Source organism: Protopterus annectens, chromosome 6.part0 (assembly GCF_019279795.1).
Source record: "Protopterus annectens isolate FY-2018-M chromosome 6.part0, PAN1.0, whole genome shotgun sequence".
In the NCBI taxonomy this organism is placed as follows: domain Eukaryota; kingdom Metazoa; phylum Chordata; order Ceratodontiformes; family Protopteridae; genus Protopterus; species Protopterus annectens.
The window spans coordinates 601,053,575-601,077,240 of record NC_056737.1 but is presented as its reverse complement, the minus strand read 5'-3'; the positions used below and the strand labels follow the sequence as shown (position 1 = coordinate 601,077,240).

General features: G+C 41.2%; 1 protein-coding gene across 3 annotated transcripts in view; it reads left to right on the top strand.

The window, feature by feature from the left end:
• TOGARAM1 (TOG array regulator of axonemal microtubules 1) overlaps nt 1-13,505 on the top strand; it is a 1,826,974-nt gene extending 1,813,469 nt beyond the window's left edge. For all 3 annotated transcript variants that reach the window (XM_044074274.1, XM_044074275.1, XM_044074273.1), the window contains exon 22: nt 12,340-13,505. In XM_044074274.1, coding sequence (XP_043930209.1) covers nt 12,340-12,590 — 251 coding nt within the window. In that variant the 3' untranslated portion in view covers nt 12,591-13,505. The remainder of the gene's footprint in view (nt 1-12,339) is intronic.
• The last annotated feature ends 10,161 nt before the right edge of the window (nt 13,506-23,666 follow it).

Here is a 23,666-nt window from a genome sequence, read left to right as displayed (position 1 = left end):
AAAACACTACATTCACATTTTAGCAGGGAGACTTCGGCACCCTGCACCCCCCAGCCCCCCACATCCCCCCTACTTTAATATCCGAGACCGCACTACAGTGGGAAAAAGGGAATTTTCCCTTATCCGCAACGTAGTACGGACTTGGCAACAAGTATACTTAACGCGAAAGTGCTTCTTCAGTGAAAAGCACTTTCACATAAGTATGCCTGTCCGTTTGGGTTTCGGATGTTTGATCATTCGATCAAACATCCTAGATCCATTTATACAGATATATATATATATATATATATATATATATGTACACACACACACACACACACACACACACACACACACACACACACACATGGCATTGGGTTGGTCTTCTATAATCTCACTATTCCTTCAGTGTCAGGCACTCCAGGAGCTTTGCAATTGCCTTTTATGCATTCAGCCCCATGGTTTGTCCTAAATAACATTATTGGTCATTGTTTATATAGAGCATAAATGCTAGTATAGCAAAAGAGCAAAAAAAGGCTTATTGTTATTGAAATTTCTTCAAAATACTTCTTCATTACAAAGGTCCAATAAATTAACTCAAACATTCTTCTAATGTATGGGTACATGCATTATTTGAGTGGTCCTTAATTCAGAGGATCTCATTCCAAATTTTTGAGCCCCCCCCCCCCCAAACATGCTTCTAGTTTAATTTTTTTTTGGCCCCCTGTGGAGGAGTCCATCAGCTACCACTTGTGCCTGTCCTGAATCTCAGACCCCACGATTCACTCCTGACCTGCCCCTTCAGACCTAATCCAAAACCCTGTCATTGACACTGCTGACCTCCCCCAGACCTAATTCATCCTCCCCTAGTCTGAGAAAAGTCTGAGGCATCTTAGTGCAGTGTCATACTCTTGAATATATGGATTTTTATTTATATGTCTTACTGATATTGAGACCCTTGCTCAAGAATTACAAACAACTTGTTCTGAAGTGGAAATCTTTTCTGATACTAGCCATTATCAAGATCAGTTAACACAATTATCTAAGGAATTAGATAATATAGAAACAGATCTTAAGAAAAGAAAATTACACAAATTCAATCGGGACTTAGGGGATTATGAACAAGGCATACCCTTTGTCACCACTAAGAATGTGAGATTTAATGAAGGCACATATAGACCTCCCAGGGGTAGGAAGCGACCCAGACCCATTCTAAAAAAACAAGAAAATAGAAATCAGGTTACCACGGATGATGACTATTCATCCACTACGGAAGGAGATTCCTCCTCCAACCAGGCGTCCCCAATGGCCAAAAGAAAGCAGTCCCTCCCTTTAGGAGTAAGAAACGCAGAGCAGGCAGGAAGCACAAGCATGGGTACAGAACGGGTTACAACCAGTTTACAGACACTTCTGAAACAAATCACAACACAATAAAGAATGTATTGAATATTTCATCAGTTACATTAACAGAATTTCAATACAATGTGCTAAATAAAGGACTTAATTTTGTACCCACAGCACCAGTGTCTGAACATTTATTGGTAGAGGATATCAATAATTTTTGCAGAACCCTAAATTTAAAGTTATTTTTTTCAGATACAACTAACTCTCAATGATCTATTGGTTTCAAATTTGGCAAATCTTCATTTATGCCACCAATGGACAAATACGTGCCCACATTCAAGGAATGTGTATTGAGGGATTTACATTTTTCTAAAAATATGGACAGTTTTCGGAGCAATCTGAATCAACAAGAACATGAAGCGCTGAGGCAATTACAACAAAACAAAAACATTGTGATTACTAATGCAGATAAAGGTGGGGGCATTGTGGTTATGGACTATATCAAATACAAGGCAGAAGCCATGAAACAGCTATCTGAAACTCGATTCTACATTAGGATGATAGTGGATCCAACTTCTAATTTTAAATTAGAAATAGATTCATTCCTAGATTTAGCCGTAGAAGAAGAAATCATTACTTCACAAGTGGCTAACCAACTTAAAGTTCCAGAACCAATGCCCCAATACCTTTATCTAATACCTAAGACACATAAAGATCTAAATAACCCTCCGGGTAGACCAATAGTGTCAGGTCATGGGTCTTTAACTGAGCCTTTATCTGCTTTCTTGACAGAGTACCTTAAACCATTATTGCCTATGGTTAGATCGCGTATCCAGGATACGACACAATTCCTGAATATTATTGAAGATTCCCAATTGGAGGAAGACTGGCTTTTGTGTACTTTAGATGTAACATCGTTATATACCAGCATCCCACATAAAGCTGGCATTCTGGCTGTGACATATTGGTTAAAAGAATCAAAATTATATTCAACAGGATTCAATAATTTCCTTATCCAACTAACTGAGTTTGTTTTACAAAAAAACATTTTCTATTTTGAAGGGATCCCTTATTGGCAAATTAAGGGGACAGCCATGGGGGCGTCCTTTGCTCCAATTTATGCCGATCTCTTTATGGGATACTTTGAATTATACTTCATATATGACACTCAGCGGAACATCTATTTGGAATACATGGACATATGGCGGAGGTATTTAGACGATTGTTGGTTGGTGTGGCGGGGTAGTAAGGATGTTCTAACTAAGTTTGTGGAATATCTTAACAAGAATCCATTTGATATAGAATTTACGATCAATATTGGATACAAAGAAATCGTGTTTTTGGATGTCTTAGTTAACAGATTAGAGGATCATACCTTATCGACAACCATACACAGAAAGTTTCCGCAGTATAACACGATTCTTCATGCAACAAGTTCTCATCCCCGCCACATTATTACCAATATTCCTAAATCACAATATATGCGCCTTAAAAGGATTTGTTCATCTTCTACTGAATATTCCATACGAACAGCTGAACTAACCACTAGATTTGTGGACAGAGGGTATAATATAAATCGGTTAAATAAAACAGTTGCACAAATTTGACACAAAAAGTAGAGAGGATCTGCTCCAATACAATAGATCTATGGAAGGGTCCCAGCAGGATAAGCAACCGATTAGACTGGTTACAACGTATGGCAATAACACCAAATGGTTCAGACAAATTGTCAATAAACATTGGAGTACATTACAGTCCAATTCATTTCTTTGGGATATCCTTCCTGATACCTGCTCTTTTTCCTATCGCAGAGGACGGACAATTCAGTCCAATTTTGCACATTATAAAAGGTATACTCCGGGTATCAAACATCAAACCACATTGTTTGGGGATGCATTAGTTGGTTGTTACCCATGTGGACACTGCAGTTTATGCCAATACATTTGGAAAACTAAAGAATTTACTAGCAAAAATACATCTAAGATTTTCAATATAACAACTTTTAGCAACTGCAGCTCAGATTGGGTGGTATATTTGGCTCAATGCTCTTATTCAGCTTTTTATGTAGGGCAGACCTCCAGGCCAATTAGGATTAGAATTTGCGAACACCTTAGTTCCATTAGAAATAGGCGAATAACCAATGCCTTATATAAACATACTAAACAACACACAGCAGCTTCATTTCAGTTCATTGTTATTGACAGAATACAATCACACAGAAACTTCAAGATGGGGTGGCACACCAAACTTAATAATATGGAACAAAGATGGATCACCACACTTGGGGCTCTTTTTAAACCTGGACTCAATGAATATCATGTACATGAAGGATAGGTTCTAGGCACCTAAAAGTAATACCAAGAAACATATTTAGGCAGTCTATTATTATAACTCTAGACATATTAGACATTTGGTTCATATTCAATAACAATTAAAAAAGTATTCCCAAGAACTATACATTTATCTGTAACAGATACATTATTAAAAAATTTTTGGTCTATAAGTTATTTACGAGGAACATTAAAACTCTCAAATACAAGATCAATAATAATATGCGTTTAGAAAGTAATGAATAATATGCGTATTATTATGGACACACCCCTTATTTATAATTATAATTAGTGGGGGTGTTTGGAAACTGTTGTATCAGCATTATTATTTGAGTGGTTATAATTAGATTTCACCACAATGGGTATTTTATTTTTTATATTAATTTTTTACTTTTTTTGGGTTGATTTATGGACTATAATCTAAATGCCCACAAATACAAGATTTATAAACATATTTAGAATACTATCAGTTGAATAAATATGTAATAAGTGGTGAATCTATATGTTTAAGATGGTCATTATGTTCATTTAACATGACAATTTAATAACACAACAAGATGTGTCAGTATTATGGATCATTAAATGAATATGGGTAATACCACTTTAACAAGTGGGTATAAAACAAGAATCAGGATGCATCATGGTTTGAAACTAAATTTGATTGTTAAGTCACATTGAAAAAGGCTTTCATAGCCGAAACCGGTTTGTGCATTACTATTAGGTTGTTTTTACAACCCTAATAAATTCTACTTTTATCTGCTGCCATCGAGTGCTGGTCTCTTTTTTGGATGATTTACTGATATTCTCACCTCCATCACTTGAAATGTAGTGGCATAAGGTCATTACAGAGGAGAGTGTCAATGTTTCCCCTGATAATCACCCTAAGGGTTGCCATCATTCCTTTTGACCCCCTTATGACCCCTCAGCTCCTTATGGAATAGGCAGGCTGGTAAAATATCACTGTTTTTTTATCCCCTTTCTAGTCAGCTCCTCAAATGCTAGCCTCACTAGTCAAGCGAAGACTGCCTCGGTGATAGTCAGGACTCCCTTCCTCTGCACCATAAAGCTGATGTCCCATACTTGTAGTTAAATGGGCAGTGTTTATTTGTGTATTTATTTATTCATTTGTTCATTCACTTGGCTGCATTTTTCATGTGTGTGATTCTGCCACTCCTGCTTTTGATTTTACATGTGGATCACATTCACTGCTGCATGATTTACTGAATCTCCTTGCTTTTTCTCTCTTCCTTTTTTGTGAGCATTCCCTCCAGTGCTCAAGCAACCCTGTAAACCAAAAACCTTTTATTGACTGAGCTTTACAAACTCAGGGCCCCAGCTCCAGCATTCATCTGCCTTTTTATTCCAAATTACTCACTAAATATTTGTATCTGAAGTCCACGTTGTTTATGGAAAATCCACAATGAACAGTGTTCCACTAGTCTGACATATTCCATTAATATCTTAAAGCTGCATTTTGCCACATTGTTTCATTTACATTTTTGTCAGTCCTCTAACCAGTTACTTCTTGTAACTCCTTGATGCAAAATTAAAAATTTTAATTGAGTATGTCGGTCAGCTTTGACCTTTTATGTTTCCAGCATTTCTGATTCACAAAGTTTATCTGTTTCACTTCTTTTAGCACAATCTGTTTTTGCTTCTAATTTTCATAGCAGTACTTCAGGCAACCTCAAACTTTTATTTCGTTCATTAATTTCTTCATCGACTGTAAGTATTTTATTACAGAATAGTGGAACTTAGCTTTTCTTTTCCCCCCTTACTGTACATTTCTTATTTCTTTCTCAGTTCAACAAGGACCTCATTCAACATTAACATGACAAGGTTTCCCCTCCTTGTGAATGGTGGTTTTCTTCTAGTGTTCTTATCGATTCCCCCATTAGTTTAAATATAAGTATAGGACTGACTGGATCTAGTGGGTTGCATTCTGGTAAACTGCAGCCAGTCATTCAGCATGATACAAGGAAACTGTCAATGTTATGTAGTCCTATCTCACTGTAATTCTTGCTGGATAGGTTCAGAGCTGATATTCGGCTCCGACTCGGCCTATACTAAAGCTCGACAGCTTTTTACTGGCTCGAGGTTAGCCCCTATCCCATGGTGCCTCACGGCAATTCCCCAGATCTCGTTTGCCGCAAAAGCTTTGCGGTTGTGTCTTACTGGCTTGTTGGCTAAGTAGAATGATTTTTTTACTTATTTAGTCTTTTTCTACCACCTTTATCTGTCTCATATACATATTAATAGTTTTTTCTGTATTGTGCTTCTGTTTTTTGAAAGTTTTCAACCCCTATTCCCCCTTTAGGACTGTACAGCCCATTTAAATTAGAGGGCCGTAGTGCCCGTTTAAGTTAGAGGGCCTTTCCTCCCTGTGTGTGTATGACTGTTATAAAAAAAAAATCTTTTCTTCTTCTTTACACCTTTATTTTTTTTTAGTCTTTAACTATGTCTAAAGATAAAGATAAGGATCATAAGGATCATCGCCCTTCGGGCTTCAAAAAATGCAACAGGTGTGCCCAGAAAATGTCTCTTACAGACAGCCACACCAGTTGCGTATATTGTCCTGGGCAAAGCCCATTTACAGGAACCTTGCACCTTCTGTCATGGTTTTAGTACAAGAGTGTTAAACAAAAGGAAGAGAAAGCTTATTGACAGGGGTCTGATGACGAGTTCCTTCCAGGAACAGCTGGAACTTGGTCAGGCAGCTGCAAAATCTTCAAAGAGAAAATCATCGGCCCCGACTTCAGACCCGACCAAAAAGTCTAAAGCGTCAGAACCAAGGAGTTCTGGTTCCAACTCTGCTTCATCTTCAGTGCAGTCTATTCCATCGGTTCCGAGACAGTCTTCAGTACTGAAGGTTTTGCCTGACATCAAGACTGTATCTCCTATTTTAAGATCTCCTATTTTGGAGAGAAGGAGGTTTCCTTCAGTCTCCACCAGATCCTCCAGGGCCATATCAGATATGGACATTGAGAGGGTGGTGAAGAGGTTGCTTTCGGATCCAGCTCTGGCTAGAAAATTGATCCCTCCAGACCCAAAGGTCTTGGAGCCGTCCCCCATACCGATCACTGTTCCTCCTCCAACTGCTTCACTCTCGGAGCCTATTCCATCAGGTTCCTCTGTCTTCGACCCTTCGGCTCCGGGTATTCAGCCTGTTTCCTCAGATCCAATTATTCTATCCTCGATGGCTCAGTCTGGAGCCAAGGGTTCTGGGAGCCGACACTGTTGTGTCGACTCCGAAGGTGACAGTCACCCTGGGTTCTCTTCGGAACTGACCCTCCCTCTCGGAGCCTCGGCTCGACTCAGCTCGGCTCCCACTTCTGCTTTGGAGCCATTCCCTCTTGCTAGGAGTCAACCATCTGCCCCCTCGGAGCGGAGGTGTTCTTCGAAGTGGGGGGGGAGGCTTTCAAAGGTATACAGAAGGCTTTATCCTCTGCCAAAGCCATTCCTTTGGAACCTGTGTCCCACCAGCAGCAGGCAGCAACCTCTTCCCCCCTGCCACCCCCACAGCGTAGGGAACCAGAGGCCCAAGTAGCCCCCATTGGAGGCGCCCCCTCTGCCAAGACCTCCCCAGATTATCCTGCTGGAGTGCTCCCTTGGAAGAGGTTATGTAAGAGGAAACATATCAACTCTCCTGAGTCTGTCACATCAGACACTGATTTAGAGGAATCAGAAGGGTCCCCTAGATCTCTCTCTGAGGATGTCTCCTTCTCTGACATCCTAGAATTCCTTAGACAGAGGGGTAATTTGAAGATCTGTAACCCTACTGAGGATGAATCAGTGTGTCTTGAGGCCTTTGGCTCCCGACCTTCAACTTCTTGGGTGACACCAACTTATGACCAACTTTTGGGGGTCATTTCGCAGAAAGCATGGACCTCTCCAGATTCAGTGGAAGCTGTCCCGAGGAGGCGAAACAAATTTATGACAGCACCTGAGGACAAGTCTTTCCTTAGCAAGGGAGTTCCACTTGATGCTATGGTGGTAGTAACGGCCACCAAGAAGGAATCATCTGAGACGTCTTCTAATATCCATCCTCCTAACAAGGAGTCCAGGATGATGGATAGGTACGGGAAGCGTACTTTTTCTTCAGCGGCATTTACACTAAGATCACTGAATTACCTGACTCATTTCACTCGTCTGCAGAGGAATCTCCTGAAAGAGTTAGGAGATATCCTCCAGGGTTCAGTAGCTCCGGGTTCCATGGACAAGGTTTCCGCGCAGCCCTCCACCCTTACTTCCATAGCTAACTCCTCCATGAGGCTGATCTTAAAATGTGCAGATGGAGCGAGCAGGGCAGCCACAGCAGGAATAGCCCGCAGGAGACATTCCTGGATGCGGATTTGTAATTTTACGGAATCCTTCAAGTCTTCCTTCACTAACCTTCCCTTTGATGGTTCATCTCTTTTTGGACCCCAAGAGACTTTGACCAGGTGCGAGCAGGAAGGAAAAACCTTATCTGCCGGTTGAGTCTGTTTTTCTCTCCCATCCAGACCCTATCCCAAGGGTAATAAAGGAGGGAAAATGTGGTACCACAAATCCCAAAAAGGTTTTCCTCAGGCACAAGGTCATCCCTCCCCCAGGGGCAGAGGGGAAGGATATAATGGAAGACACCGCCCTCGCAGTAGAGGAGGTCCACAACATCAGGGAGACAGAGAAGCTTTCTCTGATCGTCCCTTCCATTGACCCTGAGGGGTTGCCCGACTGTCCGTCTCTGGAGGCAGTCGGGGGTCGTATATCACTGTACCCAAGCGTCTGGCTAACTATCACTCAAGATCATTGGGTACACACAGTAATATCCAGAGGTTATCTGATTCCCTTTATTTCCTAACCCCCAACAAACCGGTCTCTTCCAGACGTGCCACCCATCCAACTAGACCGTGCAATATCAGAGGTCATCTTGTTGCTACAAAAAAGGGTCATCCAAGAAGTCCCCACAGAGCAAGTAGGATCCGGAACTTACTGTCGATTCTTTTTAGTTCCAAAAAAGACAGGGGACTGGAGATCAATTCTAGATCTCAGCAGGCTCAACAAGCATGTAAGAAAGTCAAAGTTCCAAATGGTCACTCTGCAGTCGATATTTCCCTGTATCGGGAAACACAACTGGATGTTCTCAATCGATCTCCAGGATGCGTACTACCACATCAAAATGGACAGGTGCTCCAGGAGACACTTACGCTTCCTGCTGGGAGCCAGCCATTTTCAGTTCAGAACACTGCCCTTTGGCCTCACTACAGCCCCCAGAGTGTTTACCAAATGCATGGCAGTGGTAATGGCTCACCTGAGACGTCAAGGATTCCAGGTGTTTCCGTACCTAGACGACTGGCTCCTCACTGCTACCACCAAGCATCAATTCATAGGAACCAGGGACGAGACTCTATTCTTATGCGCCAGCCTAGGCATCACTGTCAACTTGCAAAAGTCAGTCTTCTCTCCCTCACAGCATATTGCATATCTAGGCTCAGAAACAGACACAACCACCATGTCAGTAAAGCTAACACAGGAAATAGTGGAATCTCTATGCAGTCAGATCAGATACTTATTAAACAAAGAGTCCAGGCCAGAGTAGTACTTCAAGTCCTAGGACTATGGCTTCCGCCATCTTATTAGTTCCTCTTGCTCGTCTACATATGAGGATTCTCCAGTGGATGCTGTTTGCACAATGGTCGATGCAAGACCTTCCATTATCTCACCAGATATTAATAACAAATGCATGCAAAAGGGATCTGACATGATGGTTATGCACAAAACAACTTGTCATAGGTCGTCCACTTGTTCCTCCCCAAGAGAAAGCAGTTTGACCACGGACACTTCCCAGATAGGGGGGGGGGGTATTATCTGGGAAAGACAGTCCAAGGTACTTGGCAAAACCATGAGAACCACTTACACATCAATGTTCTGGAGATGAGAGCAGTGCTATATGCATTGCAAGCACTTCACAGCTCCCTTCCCACTGGAACGATTGCGATTCAGTCAGGCAACATGTCTGTTGTGTGGTACATAAACAGACAAGGGGGAACCAAGTCTTACCCGCTTTGCAGAGAGGCCTTAAGAGTTTGGAAATGAGCGATGGATACTCAATGCTTCCTGATAGCAATGCATATCCCGAGGAAATCCAACATAGTAACAGACAAACTCAGCCTAGCAATTCTGAGGCCTCACAAGTGGTCCCTGAATCCAGCGGTTGCAAAAGAGATCTTTCACAAATGGGGCCAGCCTTGCTGCGATCTATTTGCCACTCACCTGAACACCAAATGCAGCAGCTACTTGGCCCTCATTCCCCATCTGGGGATGTCACCCAGGGATGCTCTAGTTCACGATTGGCCCCCCTGGACTTCTCTATGCCTTTCCTCCCTTAGCACTCATACCCAAAGTAATACAGAAAGCAAGACAGTTTAGGAGTTCCTTGATCCTCATTGCTCCTTACTGGCCTCAACAAGTTTGGTTTCCTTTCCTGTGGCACTACCTTTTGGAGGAACCATGGATTCTGGATCCATCTCCAGATCTCCTAATTCATCAATCGGGACAGTTCCACCCCTCCATCCACATCCTCAAATTGACAGCATGGCTGCTTCAATTCCACGTATAGCCAGGTGCATTCCCTTATCTCCAATTGTCAAACATATCCTAATCTCATCCCATAAACCTTCCACTCAGAAACTATATTCTAGCAAATGGAAAAGATTTTCCCTTTGGGCTACAAACCGGGGCTTAGATCCATATACAGCTCCTTTAGAATCCATTTTATCCTTGCTAACAACAATTTTTCATGAAGGAGCGGCAGCCGCTACAGTTAGAGTTCAATTAGCTGCCATTTCCAATTTCCATTTTGGTTTCATGGGAAATCCAATCATGCAACACTCCCTCTGTAAAACCTTCTTAAAAGGAGTTCTTCTTCTTAGGCCCCCAATAAAACAATCTTTAGAACCCTGGGACTTAATTTAGTCCTCTCATCTTTGATGTCTGCACCCTTTGAACCATCCTCGCTGTCAGGCTTAAAATTGTTATCATGAAAAACCCTGTTCTTGGTAGCTATAACATCAGCCAGGAGAGTCTCTTAACTTCAAGCCTTAACTATTCAATCTCCTTACATTGTCTTTCACAAGGATAGTCTCTCTCTTAGGACAAAAACCCTTCCTTTCTCCCTAAGGTATGCTCAGAACACAACCTGAATACTACCATTGAGCTACCTGTGTTTTTTCCAAACTACTCTAATAAGTCAGAGTATAGACTTCACCAGCCAGATGTCCACAGGATACTCAGATTCTATATACACAGGACCAAAGAAATCAGGAAATCTGATCAACTTTTTGTTTCCTTTTCTGACAAAAGAAAAGGCATACCTGTTTCAAAAATTACTCTTTCAAAATGGCTTTCGGCTTGCATATCCTTTGCTTATCAACAAGCTGGTAGACAATTACCATTAAAAGCTAAAGGTCACTCTACTAAGGCTGTAGCTACTTCATGCACCTTTAGATCTAGGCTCCCAATTGATACTAGTTGTGCATCAGCTACTTGGACAAGACCACATATGTTTGTCACTCATTACAAATTGGATTTGGCCTCCTGGGACAGGTCATCCTTTGGGTTCACTGTGCTGAAGAGTCTCTTTGCTTGAGCCACCCGGGATAAAGGTGCTAGGGACGCTGTCCCATCCAGCAAGAAATACGGCGAGATAGGAGTACATAACATAAAGAAGTTATGTACTTACCGTAACGTTCCATGTTTGTAGTCCATCTCGCCTATATTCTTACGTCCCTCCCTCCAACCCCCTTCCCGTTTCTGGGGGATCTAGTGGACCTTTTTTTGGGGGCTGCCTGACTTTGCTCTTTATTGTCCACCTGGAATGGATTATGTTTTTAATCCCTTCCTGTATTTTACAACTTTTTTCTTATTATTATTACCTGATAGGTATTTATTACTTTCTTGCAAACTAGATCTGGGGAATTGCCGTGAGGCACCATGGGATAGGGGCTAGCCTAGAGCCAGTAAAAAGCTCCCGAGCTTTAGTATAGGCCGAGTTGGAGCCGAATATTGTCTCTGAACCCATCCAGCAAGAATATAGGCGAGATGGACTACAAACATGGAATGTTATGGTAAGTACATAACTTCTTTTTTGTTTTAGCATATATATATATATATATATATATATATATATATATATATATATATATAGTTATTTCTAGATATTTTGTGTGTGTGTTGTAACTGTGGGTGAGGAATTGGCTTGTTTTCATAGTTGAAGTTTTTATATTTCTTTTGATTTAGCTATCTATTGCATTTGCTAAAACAACTTTGTTAATGTTTGCAACAAGCTGTTAAAAAATTCACTTATGGACTTATCAGTTCTTCCAGTTGAACCGAAGGGATATCAACCTGTTTTCAAAGATTGACTGCAGCAAGCAGGAGAGAGAAGGGAGTGGGTGTTAGATGTGTGATGTGCAGTGCTCAAATACAGCTCAATATTATGCCAAACTTCATATTGGTAGCAAAAGAAAATAGCTCACCTGCTTCATTCTTCACTCCCACTCATTTCACAAACACTACAGTGTGAGAAGCGCATGAAACTATTACATGTCAAGTGTCATTTTATATGATTTATAGAAAGTGACACAATCAGTATCTGCTTTTGTTTAAAAACAGAGCTGTAAACTGCACACTATTTTTTTTCTTTTAGATCTAGTGACTTTGTATCCAGTGAAACCTCAAGCTGTGGAACAAAAGGTATTACCTGTCCTCTGGAACCACCTAGGAAATATAAGGAGTACCAGTACCCTTCCTGCAACGGGAGGGAACATTCGGACTGCTACAGCTAAACTTGCTAAAGCTCTTTTTGCACAAATGGGTCCAAGTTTATTGGAACAAGCAGCCTCCCAACCACCTCACATCAAAAAAACTTTAGAGGAGCTCCTTGAGGTTGCTACCTAAACATAGCTGAAGTACAAATTTACTTAGAAAGAAATGGAAAAAGGTACAATTTCTGCAGTGCCTGTACCTTTAATGGACAAAACTAATCTCATAACCTTCTGATATTGACAATGAACAAGGTAAATGTTCCTTTACTAGCACTACACAGACTCCATTCAGATCAGTATCAAAAGTCTAAAATTTATGCTGCTTTTGGACCACAGGATTTTAAACCAAACGTCATTTTCATAAGAAAATCCTGATTATTTGCACTCTGTTTAGACACTGCAGTACATGTATTGTTTTGTGTATTATTATTATTAGATGTTTATGATGTTGTTATGGAATGTAAAATTTGTAATGTGCAAAATATATATTTTTCTTTGTAATCAGGTGTATATTTGTATCCGTCTTCAATGTCTAAAATGCTTTTTAATATAAGTGAATTCCGTTTGGGTGTTAAAAAGAACAGGGTTTCCTCCTATTGCTGCAGAGGCTGTATAGTTTCCCTGATCACTCTATAAACTTAATTGTTCAGTATTAGCTTGCTCCTGCTGTTGTCAGATCGATTATAACCTTATTGGGCTTGGCTGCTACATGCAATCATCTCTGATATACAGAGAATAATGAACATATTAAACAATAGCATGATTACAATTCCTAAAAAGATATTTTTTTAAAGATGTCATCGTACATGGTTGCCTAAAAATCAAAGTATTCTCAGTGATGTAGTACTTTCCTATTTTGTATGTATACTAAAATTTATCTTTTAAATATCAAACTGTTTATATAAAGATTAAGCTAAAACCAGTAATGCAATTCTTGTCATCAATAGTGCCAGGCATCATATAAAACTCAAGAGTTCTATGACTACATGTACTGTACTCATTTTAAGAGAAACAAATTGTTGTTAAATAAATGTTTTTATTTCTGTAATGATAGAGTGATTTATTTTGTTTATCCATTTTACACTTTTGTGAAACCTGTTCCAGAGTAGACTTTGAAGCACATCATTTCATTGTGTGTGTGTGTGTGTGTGTGTGTGTGTGTGTGTGTGTGTGTGTGTGTGTGTGTGTGTGTGTGTGCGTGTGCGTGTGTCTGTGTCCTGGATAAAATGTTTGATATCCTACATTTTGCACAGAACAGTAGATTATTACTTTTTGGAGGTCCTTTATTTAGAATTTTTAGCAGCATTTATGCGGTACCTCAAAACAAAGGAAGAAAATCCAAAACAAACTAAAAAAATTGCAGACAAGCTTCTGCAACTTCAGATGTTGACTTGCACTAGTGATGAACTCTGACAGTATTGTTGAAGGGGTGGAGGAAGGGAGGTAATTATGAGTTGGCATACACTCTTATAACCAATCTGTAAAAAAAAAAAAATAAGTAAATCTTGGAGATGGTCTCTGTAATGGCGAATCTCAAATTTGAGATTACCTACCTACTTGTGTACATAGTGTATAGGGGAGCTTGCCACCCTGAAAAAAAATATTTCTCATCTGTTCACTGAAAATGGTTTCATCAAGTTGAATTCAGAGTTTCAGCATTCTTTGACACAGTCATCAATGCTGTGACACGATTCTACTTTGAAATGCTTATGTGTTTCTCTAATTGCTGTTCTGAGCTGCTGTGGCAGAGATGTTGATCAGAAGACATGAGTGGATCACATCTGAAAAAGAGTCTAGAAGGTGTTGAAATCCAATTACTGGATGCCTACAGATGATTTATGAAAGCCTGTAAAAAAAATGTGTGCACAATATTTTAAAGAAAAGTATTCAGCAGCCTTTCAGTTTCAGAGGCATTTTCCTGCACCTGCAGGACATCTTCATAGGAAATCATGGTCTCCCCAACAGCTTCATCATCACAGACACCATGGAGAAAAGTATTCCTCATTTTCACTGTAGTCTGAAAAATATGCAAGTCTTTTAGTTTATTATGTAGGGAACAACACAGTTATATCCTTCTACCATACTTTTTCATAATTCCAGGCAGTACACAAAGTGTTTGCCTTTTGAAAGCGCCATTTAGTATCATTGCAAGTTAACAAAGTACACAGCAGTAATAATCAAGGATGTAATACTCAAGAAATTTCCTTATGAAATATAGGGTGTATTAATTACTGTAAGGTACATATTAGACAATAGAGAAGTTATGTTTAAAGCAGCACTTTGTTAAACATTTCATTGTTGTCAGTAGTATCCATGTATACAAAGTTTCAAAAAGTTTAATGGACTGAAATCTCACCCCATGTGATCTTCAGTGGAAGTCCCACTTCTAACCTTCAGTCTCATAATGTCTTGTGGTCTTGAAAATCACACCGTCAGATTTCTGATGTGGAGCACATCCCAGATGTGCCACTCCAAAATGTCCCACCTGGATGTTCTTCATGTTTCACTGTTGCAGTCATTACATTTGGGTAATCTGCTGGCAGGTTGCCCCCAGTCAGCCTGATTAACAAAGTCTTGGGTCCTGCGTCGGTTGCTGTCCCTTCTTCCATGACGTCAGGTCGTCAGGGGTGTAAAACATGCAGCCGACGCCATTACATCAGTCTTTCTTGCCGCGTGGTGCCTGAAGCAGAAGCAGTTCGCACTTGCCGGTCGGCCGACTCATGAAATTTTCGTTTTCGTGTTTCAGAACCAAAGTCTTCAACTAAAAGCTAAGTACCCCGTTGGGGAAATTTTTTCTTGCTCCTTTCCGATGTCAGTAAAAGTTAATAATTGTATTACTTGTGGGGAAGCAAATACCTCATAAGGATTTTTATTTGTACTGTATTCCTTGCCTAGGCCCTGACCGTGACGTACCTTGCTGTTGGTTTTGTGCTTTATTTAATCAGCACACTATCCGTCGTCGGTACATTTTTGCTTCTAAATATTTTGGTTCTCGGTTTAATTATCCAGAAATGACGTTGGTTAGCCATCCGACTACCAGAATACTGAAAAAACACAAAGAAAAAGACAGAGACAGACCGTTGAGGTCCAAAACTGCCGACGACGCTTCTCCTAAGCCAGTCGCCAGTTCGCCAGTACTCAGTGAGGCACTTTTGCAGCCCCTGATACCCGCTACTTCTGATTTGCAGGCCTCTACTGAGACCCATTCAGAGTCCGGTATGCCGCGAGATACTTCACATATGGAACCCGTGGATGTCTCTACCTTGGATGGGTCCGGAGCCGCTGTGCAGACACCTGCTTCTGAGGGTGTATTCAAGCCTACAGACTTGCATATTAAACCGACGCCAACTTCAATACTAAGGCCTAAATCTCAATCTTTGTCTAAAAAATTGACACCCAGGCCACATGTTCAGGCCCCTATGCCTAAAAAACAAATGATCCAAATGGCTGAAGATTTAATTACTCTAATCAGGGGTAGTCAATCCCCCCCCTCCAAGAGGCCTAGGATTGAACTTGACTATGAATCTTCCAGACCAAGACTCTGTTTCTTCTGACTCTTCTAATGATCTGGATTTGTCTATACCTACTTATGAGGACTCTGATGCAGAGGATTCCATTCCCTCTGCTTCTCCACCTAAGGATTTCTCTTTTGGGGAAACTTTACATACCTTATGGGAACATTTCCACTGGGAAAGTCAGGATTTCTCCAAATCCAAAAAGAGGCTTAGGGATTTCCTTCTTCTTCCTCAGCATAGGCCTTTGGCTATACCTCCTGTACTAGACATTGTTGATGATGTGTTTTTGGAATCCAGTATGGCCCCTGATTCCTTGCCTCCAGCCCCTAGCACAACAGACAGGTACTACAGGGTTCCTGAGTCCCACAAATTCCTTTTCAAAAATCCTGTTGCGGACCCTGAAACCATATTTCAGGGGCCCATGGGCATTAAGGCTTCTACTGCTAAAAATCCTACCCCTTCTGGTAGAGACTCCAGGGCGCTGGATAGATGGGGTAAAAAGGTTTATACTTCTGCAACCTTAGCAGTCAGGGCTTTAAGCTGTCAATTCCATATGCTAAAATGTAAACAGCATATCATGGGACTGCTTAAACAGAAAATTATGTTGATTTCTGACTGTGTGGAGAATAAAGATTTACAGGGTTTATTGCAGTCAGCTGAACTAGTTGGCAAACATATTTTGCAATGTGGTTTTGATTCTTTATAGGCCTCTTGCAGGGTTGTTGTTACTGGGTCTGTGCTTAGAAGGCATGCTTGGCTTAAGGACCAATCTCTGCCTGATCATGTTAAAGCAAAACTATTGGATGCTGCTTTACCGCAGGACCGTCTGTTTGGCAATAAGGCTGAAGAAGTTCTAAAAAAGATGGAAGATAAAGCTAAGTCTATGCAAACTGTGAAAGATTTCTTACAAGTACAACCTCCTAGATTTAGTAGGCATTGGCCTACTAAGAACTGGTCTTTTCCAGCTCCTTCAAGAGCCAGTCCAGCCAAACCCAGACATTCCAAAAGCACCAGGTTTTAGCCCCGAGGGACTTTCAGAACTAAATAATGGGGTGCTTCCACTTATAAATCTGGAAATAAGGCACCACCCTATGGTAAACAGTCTCAATGACTTCCCTTTAAAATTACCAAGCACTTACCTCTTAGCTGCCCCTTTGGGGGGAAAACTGGCTCTTCATTCAGGAAACTGGCAACTTATAACCCAAGACAAATGGGTTTTAAATATAGTGTCCCAGGGATACAGATTTCATTTCCACACGCTGCCAACTCCAAACGGGTGGCCAGACCTGCCCCCAAATCAGTGGGCAGAGGCTCAGAAACAAGTACTTTCCCTTCCAAACATGGGGGCTATTCAACTAGTACCAGAAGAGGAAAAGGGACAAGGTTTCTATTCCAGACTTTTCTTGGTACCCAGGAAAAGACAAATCATGGTGTCCAATTCTGGACCAGTCTACTCTAAGCACCTTTCTGGACATTCCAAAATTCAAGATGCTGACTCCTCACCAGTTACTTCCTATGCTAGGCAAGGATGCCTGGTTGGTAACTCTAGATTTAAAAGAGGCTTACCTGCATATCCCAATCAGGGAATCTTACAGGAGATACCTACGCTTCAAAGCAGGCTGCATGCATTATCAGTTCTCTGCACTGCGCTTTGGCTTGTCTACTGTGCCCAGGGTATTCACAAAGTGCCTGGCTCCAGTAATTCCATTTTGCAGGCAAAGAAATATTCAAATATATCCATACCTGGATGATTGTCTAATTCAGGCAGAAAACCAGGCTATTCTTCTAAAACATCTGACGTTTGTAAAAAGAGTTCTAACTTGTCTAGGGTACACCATAAACGAAAAGAAATCACAACTGGTACCCTCTCAGAAAATTACATTCCTGGGTGCAAGGTTGAATACAACTGCCCAGATGGCTTTCCTTACTCCAGAAAAGCAAATTCATTTGGTGACTTACTTCAAACAGGTGGCCACAAAAACCCTGCTATCTGCAAGGCAAATACTGCAAGCCTTGGGGTTCATCGCCTCCTGCATTCTTCTAATTCCATATACAAGACTGCATATGAGGAAACTTCAGTGGTACTTAAAAAAGTTTATGGAGTCAACATTGTCAAAGCCTGGAAACAATGATTCCTATTATACCTTGCCTGCACCTAGAGTTCCTATGGTGGGCAGAGGCCTGCCACCAAAACAAGGGACTGCCATTCACACCACCCCCTGCCGCCTAAACCCTAACTACAGATGCATCAGACTATGCATGGGGGGCTCATCTGGCAGGGAAGTGCATTCAGGGCAAATGGAGCCCAAATCAAATGCACCTTCATATCAATCAAAAATAAATGCTAGCTGTACAGAATGCACTGACAGCCTTCAAGGACTACCTTCATCCAGGGCAATTACTGATAAAGACAGACAACACCACGGTTATGTGGTACATAAACAAGCAGGGCGTACACATTCCTACCCACTCTGCAGACTAGCCATGGCATTGTGGAACACGGCCTTGAGCTACCAAGTACAACTACAAGCTCAATTCCTGCCAGGAAAACTGAATATTCTGGCAGACGAACTAAGCAGAAATCTCATGGACCCACACGAATGGAAACTGGAACCATGGATTTTCAACATGTTGACATGCAAATGGGGGAGTCCAGACATAGATCTTTTTGCCTCACCCCAGAACTACCAGTCGGACAAATTTTGCACAAGAACACATCACAAAAAAGCCTGGAAAGTGGATGCTCTGTCCTTCAGTTGGAAAAACCTATCAGTCTATGTCTTTCCCCCTCTGCCTCTGCTCTCCAAAGTTCTACTAAAAGTCAAACAGGACAAACCAAAAATGATTTTGATTGCTCCAGACTGGCCTCGCCAACATTGGTACCCACTCCTGTGCAGTGTGTCACACATTTCACCGTGGCACCTGCCTCAGACACCTTCCTTACTGTCTCAGCAGGAGAACAAAATTCTGCACCTTCAGCTCCAAACATTGAATCTTGCAGCTTGGCTAATCACTTAAATTCCCCCTTAGCATCCCTCAACAAACCTGTGATGGATGTCATTTTGGAGGCAAGAAGACCTAGTACTAGAAAATCTTATGCTGACAAATGGAAAAGATTCTGTGCCTGGAATCAATCTCAAAGGATGAGCACAGCAGTGCCTGATTTACCTCAGATTTTGCAATACTTAACTGAGATGCTTCACAAGGGCCTGTCTTTTTCTTCCATAAAAATCCATACCTCAGCCATTTCAGCTTATTAGAACACAGAACCCCCCCTTCTCTCATCCTGTTCTAAAGCAGTATCTCAGAGGGGCCAAAAACTTGTGACCACCCAGGAGAGCACCAACCCCTGCCTGGGACCTTAACTTTGTATTGGAGAAACCCACTCTACCTCCCTTTGAGCCAGCTGTTACTGCAGACTTAAAATTTATTTCCTGGAAAACAGCCTTCCTTTTAGCAATCACTTCAGCTAGAAGGATATCTGAATTACAGGCCCTTATGGCAGTGGAGCCTTTCATCATCTTTCATGCGGACAGGGTGTTACTCAGGACCAATCCATCATTCATGCCCAAGGTGGTATCCACTGTGGCTCTTAATCAGTCCATTCATTTGCCAACTTTCTTTCCCAATCCACAGAACAAAGGGGAGCGGATTTTGCATTCATTGGATGTACACAGACAACTTAGATTCTACTTAGACAGGACTAAATCTCCAAGAAAATCTGAACAACTGCTGGTAGCATTTGCTGCAGGGGCAGAGGGGAAGGCTATTTCAAAGCAAACCATTTCTAAATGGATAAGCCATTATATTCATTTCTGTTATAAGCACCATGGAAAACCTATCCCCCAGGGGATCAGATCTCATTCCACCAGGGCTGCATCTACTTCAACAGCCGGATATTCTAGAAGCTGCTACCTGGAGTTCAGTTCATACTTTCACCAAGCATTATCACTTACCAATTTTCTCTAAATCCAGAGCTGGCTTTGCCACTGCTGTTTTGCAGGGGCTTATAACTGGTCCTAATGCTGTATAAATCCATCCTCCCAACCATAGCTTTGGGAATCTACCCAAATGTAATGACTGCAACAGTGAAACACGAAGAACATAGTACAGTTGTGTACACTTACGTTAAATGTAGATGGTCGAGTGTATTCACTGTTGCAGTCCTGGTTACCCTCCCTCCAGCCCCCTGTTTTTCTCTTACTATACGTCTACTTTCTTTTACTATGCTTAAAAGCCTTTTTGGTGTATTTGCTTTTGTTTGGAGGTATTTTTTTGCGTTTTTAATTTTATATATATATATATATATATATATATATATATATATATATATATAGATATATATATATATATATATATATATATATATATATATATATTTTTTTTTTTTTGCTCCCCATTTGGGGGGCACCTGACATCTGGGGCAAGAAAAACTGATGTATTGGCGTCGGCTGCATGTTTTATACCCCTCACGACCTGATGTCATGGAAGAAGGGACAGCAACCAATGTAGGACCCAAGACTTTGTTAATCAGGCCGACTGAGGGCAACCTGCCAGCAGATTACCCAAATGTAATGACTGCAACAGTGAATACACTCGAACATCTACATTTATGGTAAGTGTACACAATTGTACTATATTCTGCCATTTTTGGTTTCTGATATTTTATATCAACATTTTCACAATTCTGTATTTATTTTGTACAGGACATTTTTTTTTTTCCATTTTCTTAGTTCTCTCTCGCCTGCTATTTTTAATGATTTATGTCCTTTTGGTGCATTCTGGCCTTTCAAAAACATTGTGATCACCCCTATGGTAATCTGGCTTTTACGTATGCTTTCCTTGTTTTGACATAATCGTGCCCTCTACCTCAGCCTTATGAACTGTTTATACTTTCCATTCCAATCCTTGTGTGGTGGTGACTAGCATGTTGTGTCATGCCTGCTTATCCACATGAGAGGAGAAGGATGCCTTTAGAAGAAGGTGATGTCCTATTCTGAATGGAACTTGTAAGCATTGTGAAGTGTCTGAGTTTGATGGCTTTTGTTGTTTTGCTCCTGTAAGAGTATCACAGAAGAAAACAGCCCTGAAATGGATAACATTATTCCAGCACTGTTTTTCCTGTGTCTTTGAAAGATACACAGCAACTAGACTTGAAAACCAGTTTAGAGGTAGGCTAAGTGTAAATTCTGCCGTTTTATGTGTTATCCTAAGACTTATACAAAGTGAATTTTGTATCAGTTGAATCGATGACTGTCACAAAATGACATTGTGATGTTCTAACATTACAGATAGCAAAAACAATAATAGTTTCTTATTCAGATATCTACAAAAACAAAAGCAGTGCCTTTACTCAGATATTAGCAAAAACTAAAATTGATCACATTGCTTGTTTTTCTGCACATGAGGCTAGACTTCATATATCAGTTGCAGATTGACATATGGTATAATTATTATTAAATGTTAAATATTTGAAAAAATGCAGTATGTATTAAAATGACAGATATGGCCACAAGCCTGACATATCCTGTGTTTTTTTATGCTGGTAGTATTAAATTCCTCCCTTGATGATGAGTAAAAATGCTACACAAACTGGTTTCCTGTTTGTAGTGTATGATAAAATGGCATACACGTAATCCTGTATACATACCTATGCTGACAATAACATTTCTCTCTAGATGATAATTCAAATGTATAGTATAAAACAGTAAAGAAATATTTGCTTAGAAAAGATTGTATCCTTTTAGCAGTATGTAAGTCACAGTCCCTGGGGTTCAGAAAGATGCCTAGCATGATCAGCAATTGCTTCCACAGGTACTGCTCATAGCACATTGAGACCCAAAGCTCATTATCAGTTGACAAGGTGAAAACCTGCAGATTTGGTCACAGCTAATTAGTAAACCCACTCATGTCAGAAGCAATACCTATACTGAGGGAGGTAAATTCACCTTTGCAGCTAAGAGTCAGACAAGAAAAACTGATGGGGCCACTGCAATTTTTTTACCTTACAAATGAGTAGAAATTGGAGTATAGGACAGCAGGAAAATGGGACAGCAAGCAGAGGATAGCACACAAGGGAAACGGAGATGTTTGAAGAATGGGAGTGGGTAGAGGGAGGGAGAATACAACTTTTTTGTGAGATAGGTGCTCATTCTTTTTTTTTTTTTTTAAATAAGGGAGTTTGGGGAATGATGCAAAGGAAGTTTAAGGCATGGTAAGAGACTGATGGTCATTAACAGGGGCAAACCAGCAAGCATAGACAAAAACTGATAGGGGAGGTGCTGACACACTGAAAGTTGGGAGTCATAGAGACACTGAAGTCAGAGACGTGCCAACAAAAAGAAATACAATGATGGAGAGTATCACACAACAAATGAGGAGAGAATGACACAAAATGGAGGAGAACACTGGAATGGGAGAGAAATTGGGCGCAGTCTTCCATATCACACTGCCTGTGCAGTACCTGGGGGGAGGTCAGACAGCACACTGACCAATCTCCCACTGAGTCCTGCCTGAGGTGTTGCTGGCAGGAGTAGGTTGTAATGCAACTCTGCCATTCACAAGAGGAGCCTTTCCAGGCAGTCAACAAGGCCTACCAAGCACAAGTCCAGCAATTCCCCCAACATCTCCACTGTCACTCTGCAGGTCACAAGTTCAGTGTTACTGGCAGTGCCACAGTAGGGGACAATAGAAACTCAAGCTACTTTTTCAAGTGACCCTTGAGAAACATTGCTTGAGAGGGTGAACCTATCTGGGAATACAGTACCCCATTCCCTGTCTTGAGAGCCTATCTGAGATGGCATTGCTAATCCCACTGCAGTGCTGTATTGTCATATATGCTTGTAACCTGAGGCTCCACCTTAGTAACTTGGCATTTTGCGGTTGGCTCGATGTAGCCATGTTAATGGATTGTGGTCTGTAACTACAGTGAATTTCCTTCCATACAGATAAGGCTGAAGTTTCTGCAGTGCCCACACTATGGCTAGACATTCCTTTTCTACAGCTGCATAGCATTCCTTCCTGGGTTGGAGTCTATGACTGAGATGTACCACTGGGTGCTCTTCTCCCTCTGAGGAAATCTGGCTAAGTACAGCCCCCACCCCATGTTTTGATGCATCCACCTGCACAACAAATTATTTGCTGTAATCTGGACTGGCTAACACAGTGGATCCTCCCAAAGCTCCTTTAAGCTTCTGAAATACCTGCTCACATGCTGGGGTCCACATTACCTTATATGTCTTGTTTTTCCTTGTCAGGTCTGTGAGGGGAGCAGCTATGGTACTGTAACTGGGGGCAAACTTTCTGTAGCACCCTGCTGTCCCTAATAATGCCCTCACCTGCTTTTTGGTACCAGGTGCAGGCCATGCCTGAATGGCTTCCACTTTGGCAGGTTCTGTCCTGATCTTACCAATCCCCACTCTATTTCCCAGGTAGGAGACCTCTGCCATACCCAACTGACATTTGCTGGGCTTAATGGTCAACTCTGCCCTCTGTAGTCTGCCCAGCACCTCTTTGACATGCTGAAGGTGCTCTTGCCAGGAATGACTGTAAATGGCAATTTCATCTAGGTAAGCAAGGGAAAAATCTCCTGCTCCTTGCTAGGATACAATCTACCAGCTTCTGAAAAGTCACTGGGACATGTTTTACCATGAAGGGCATCTTTCTGAACTCATACAAGCCAAAAGGAGTCACAA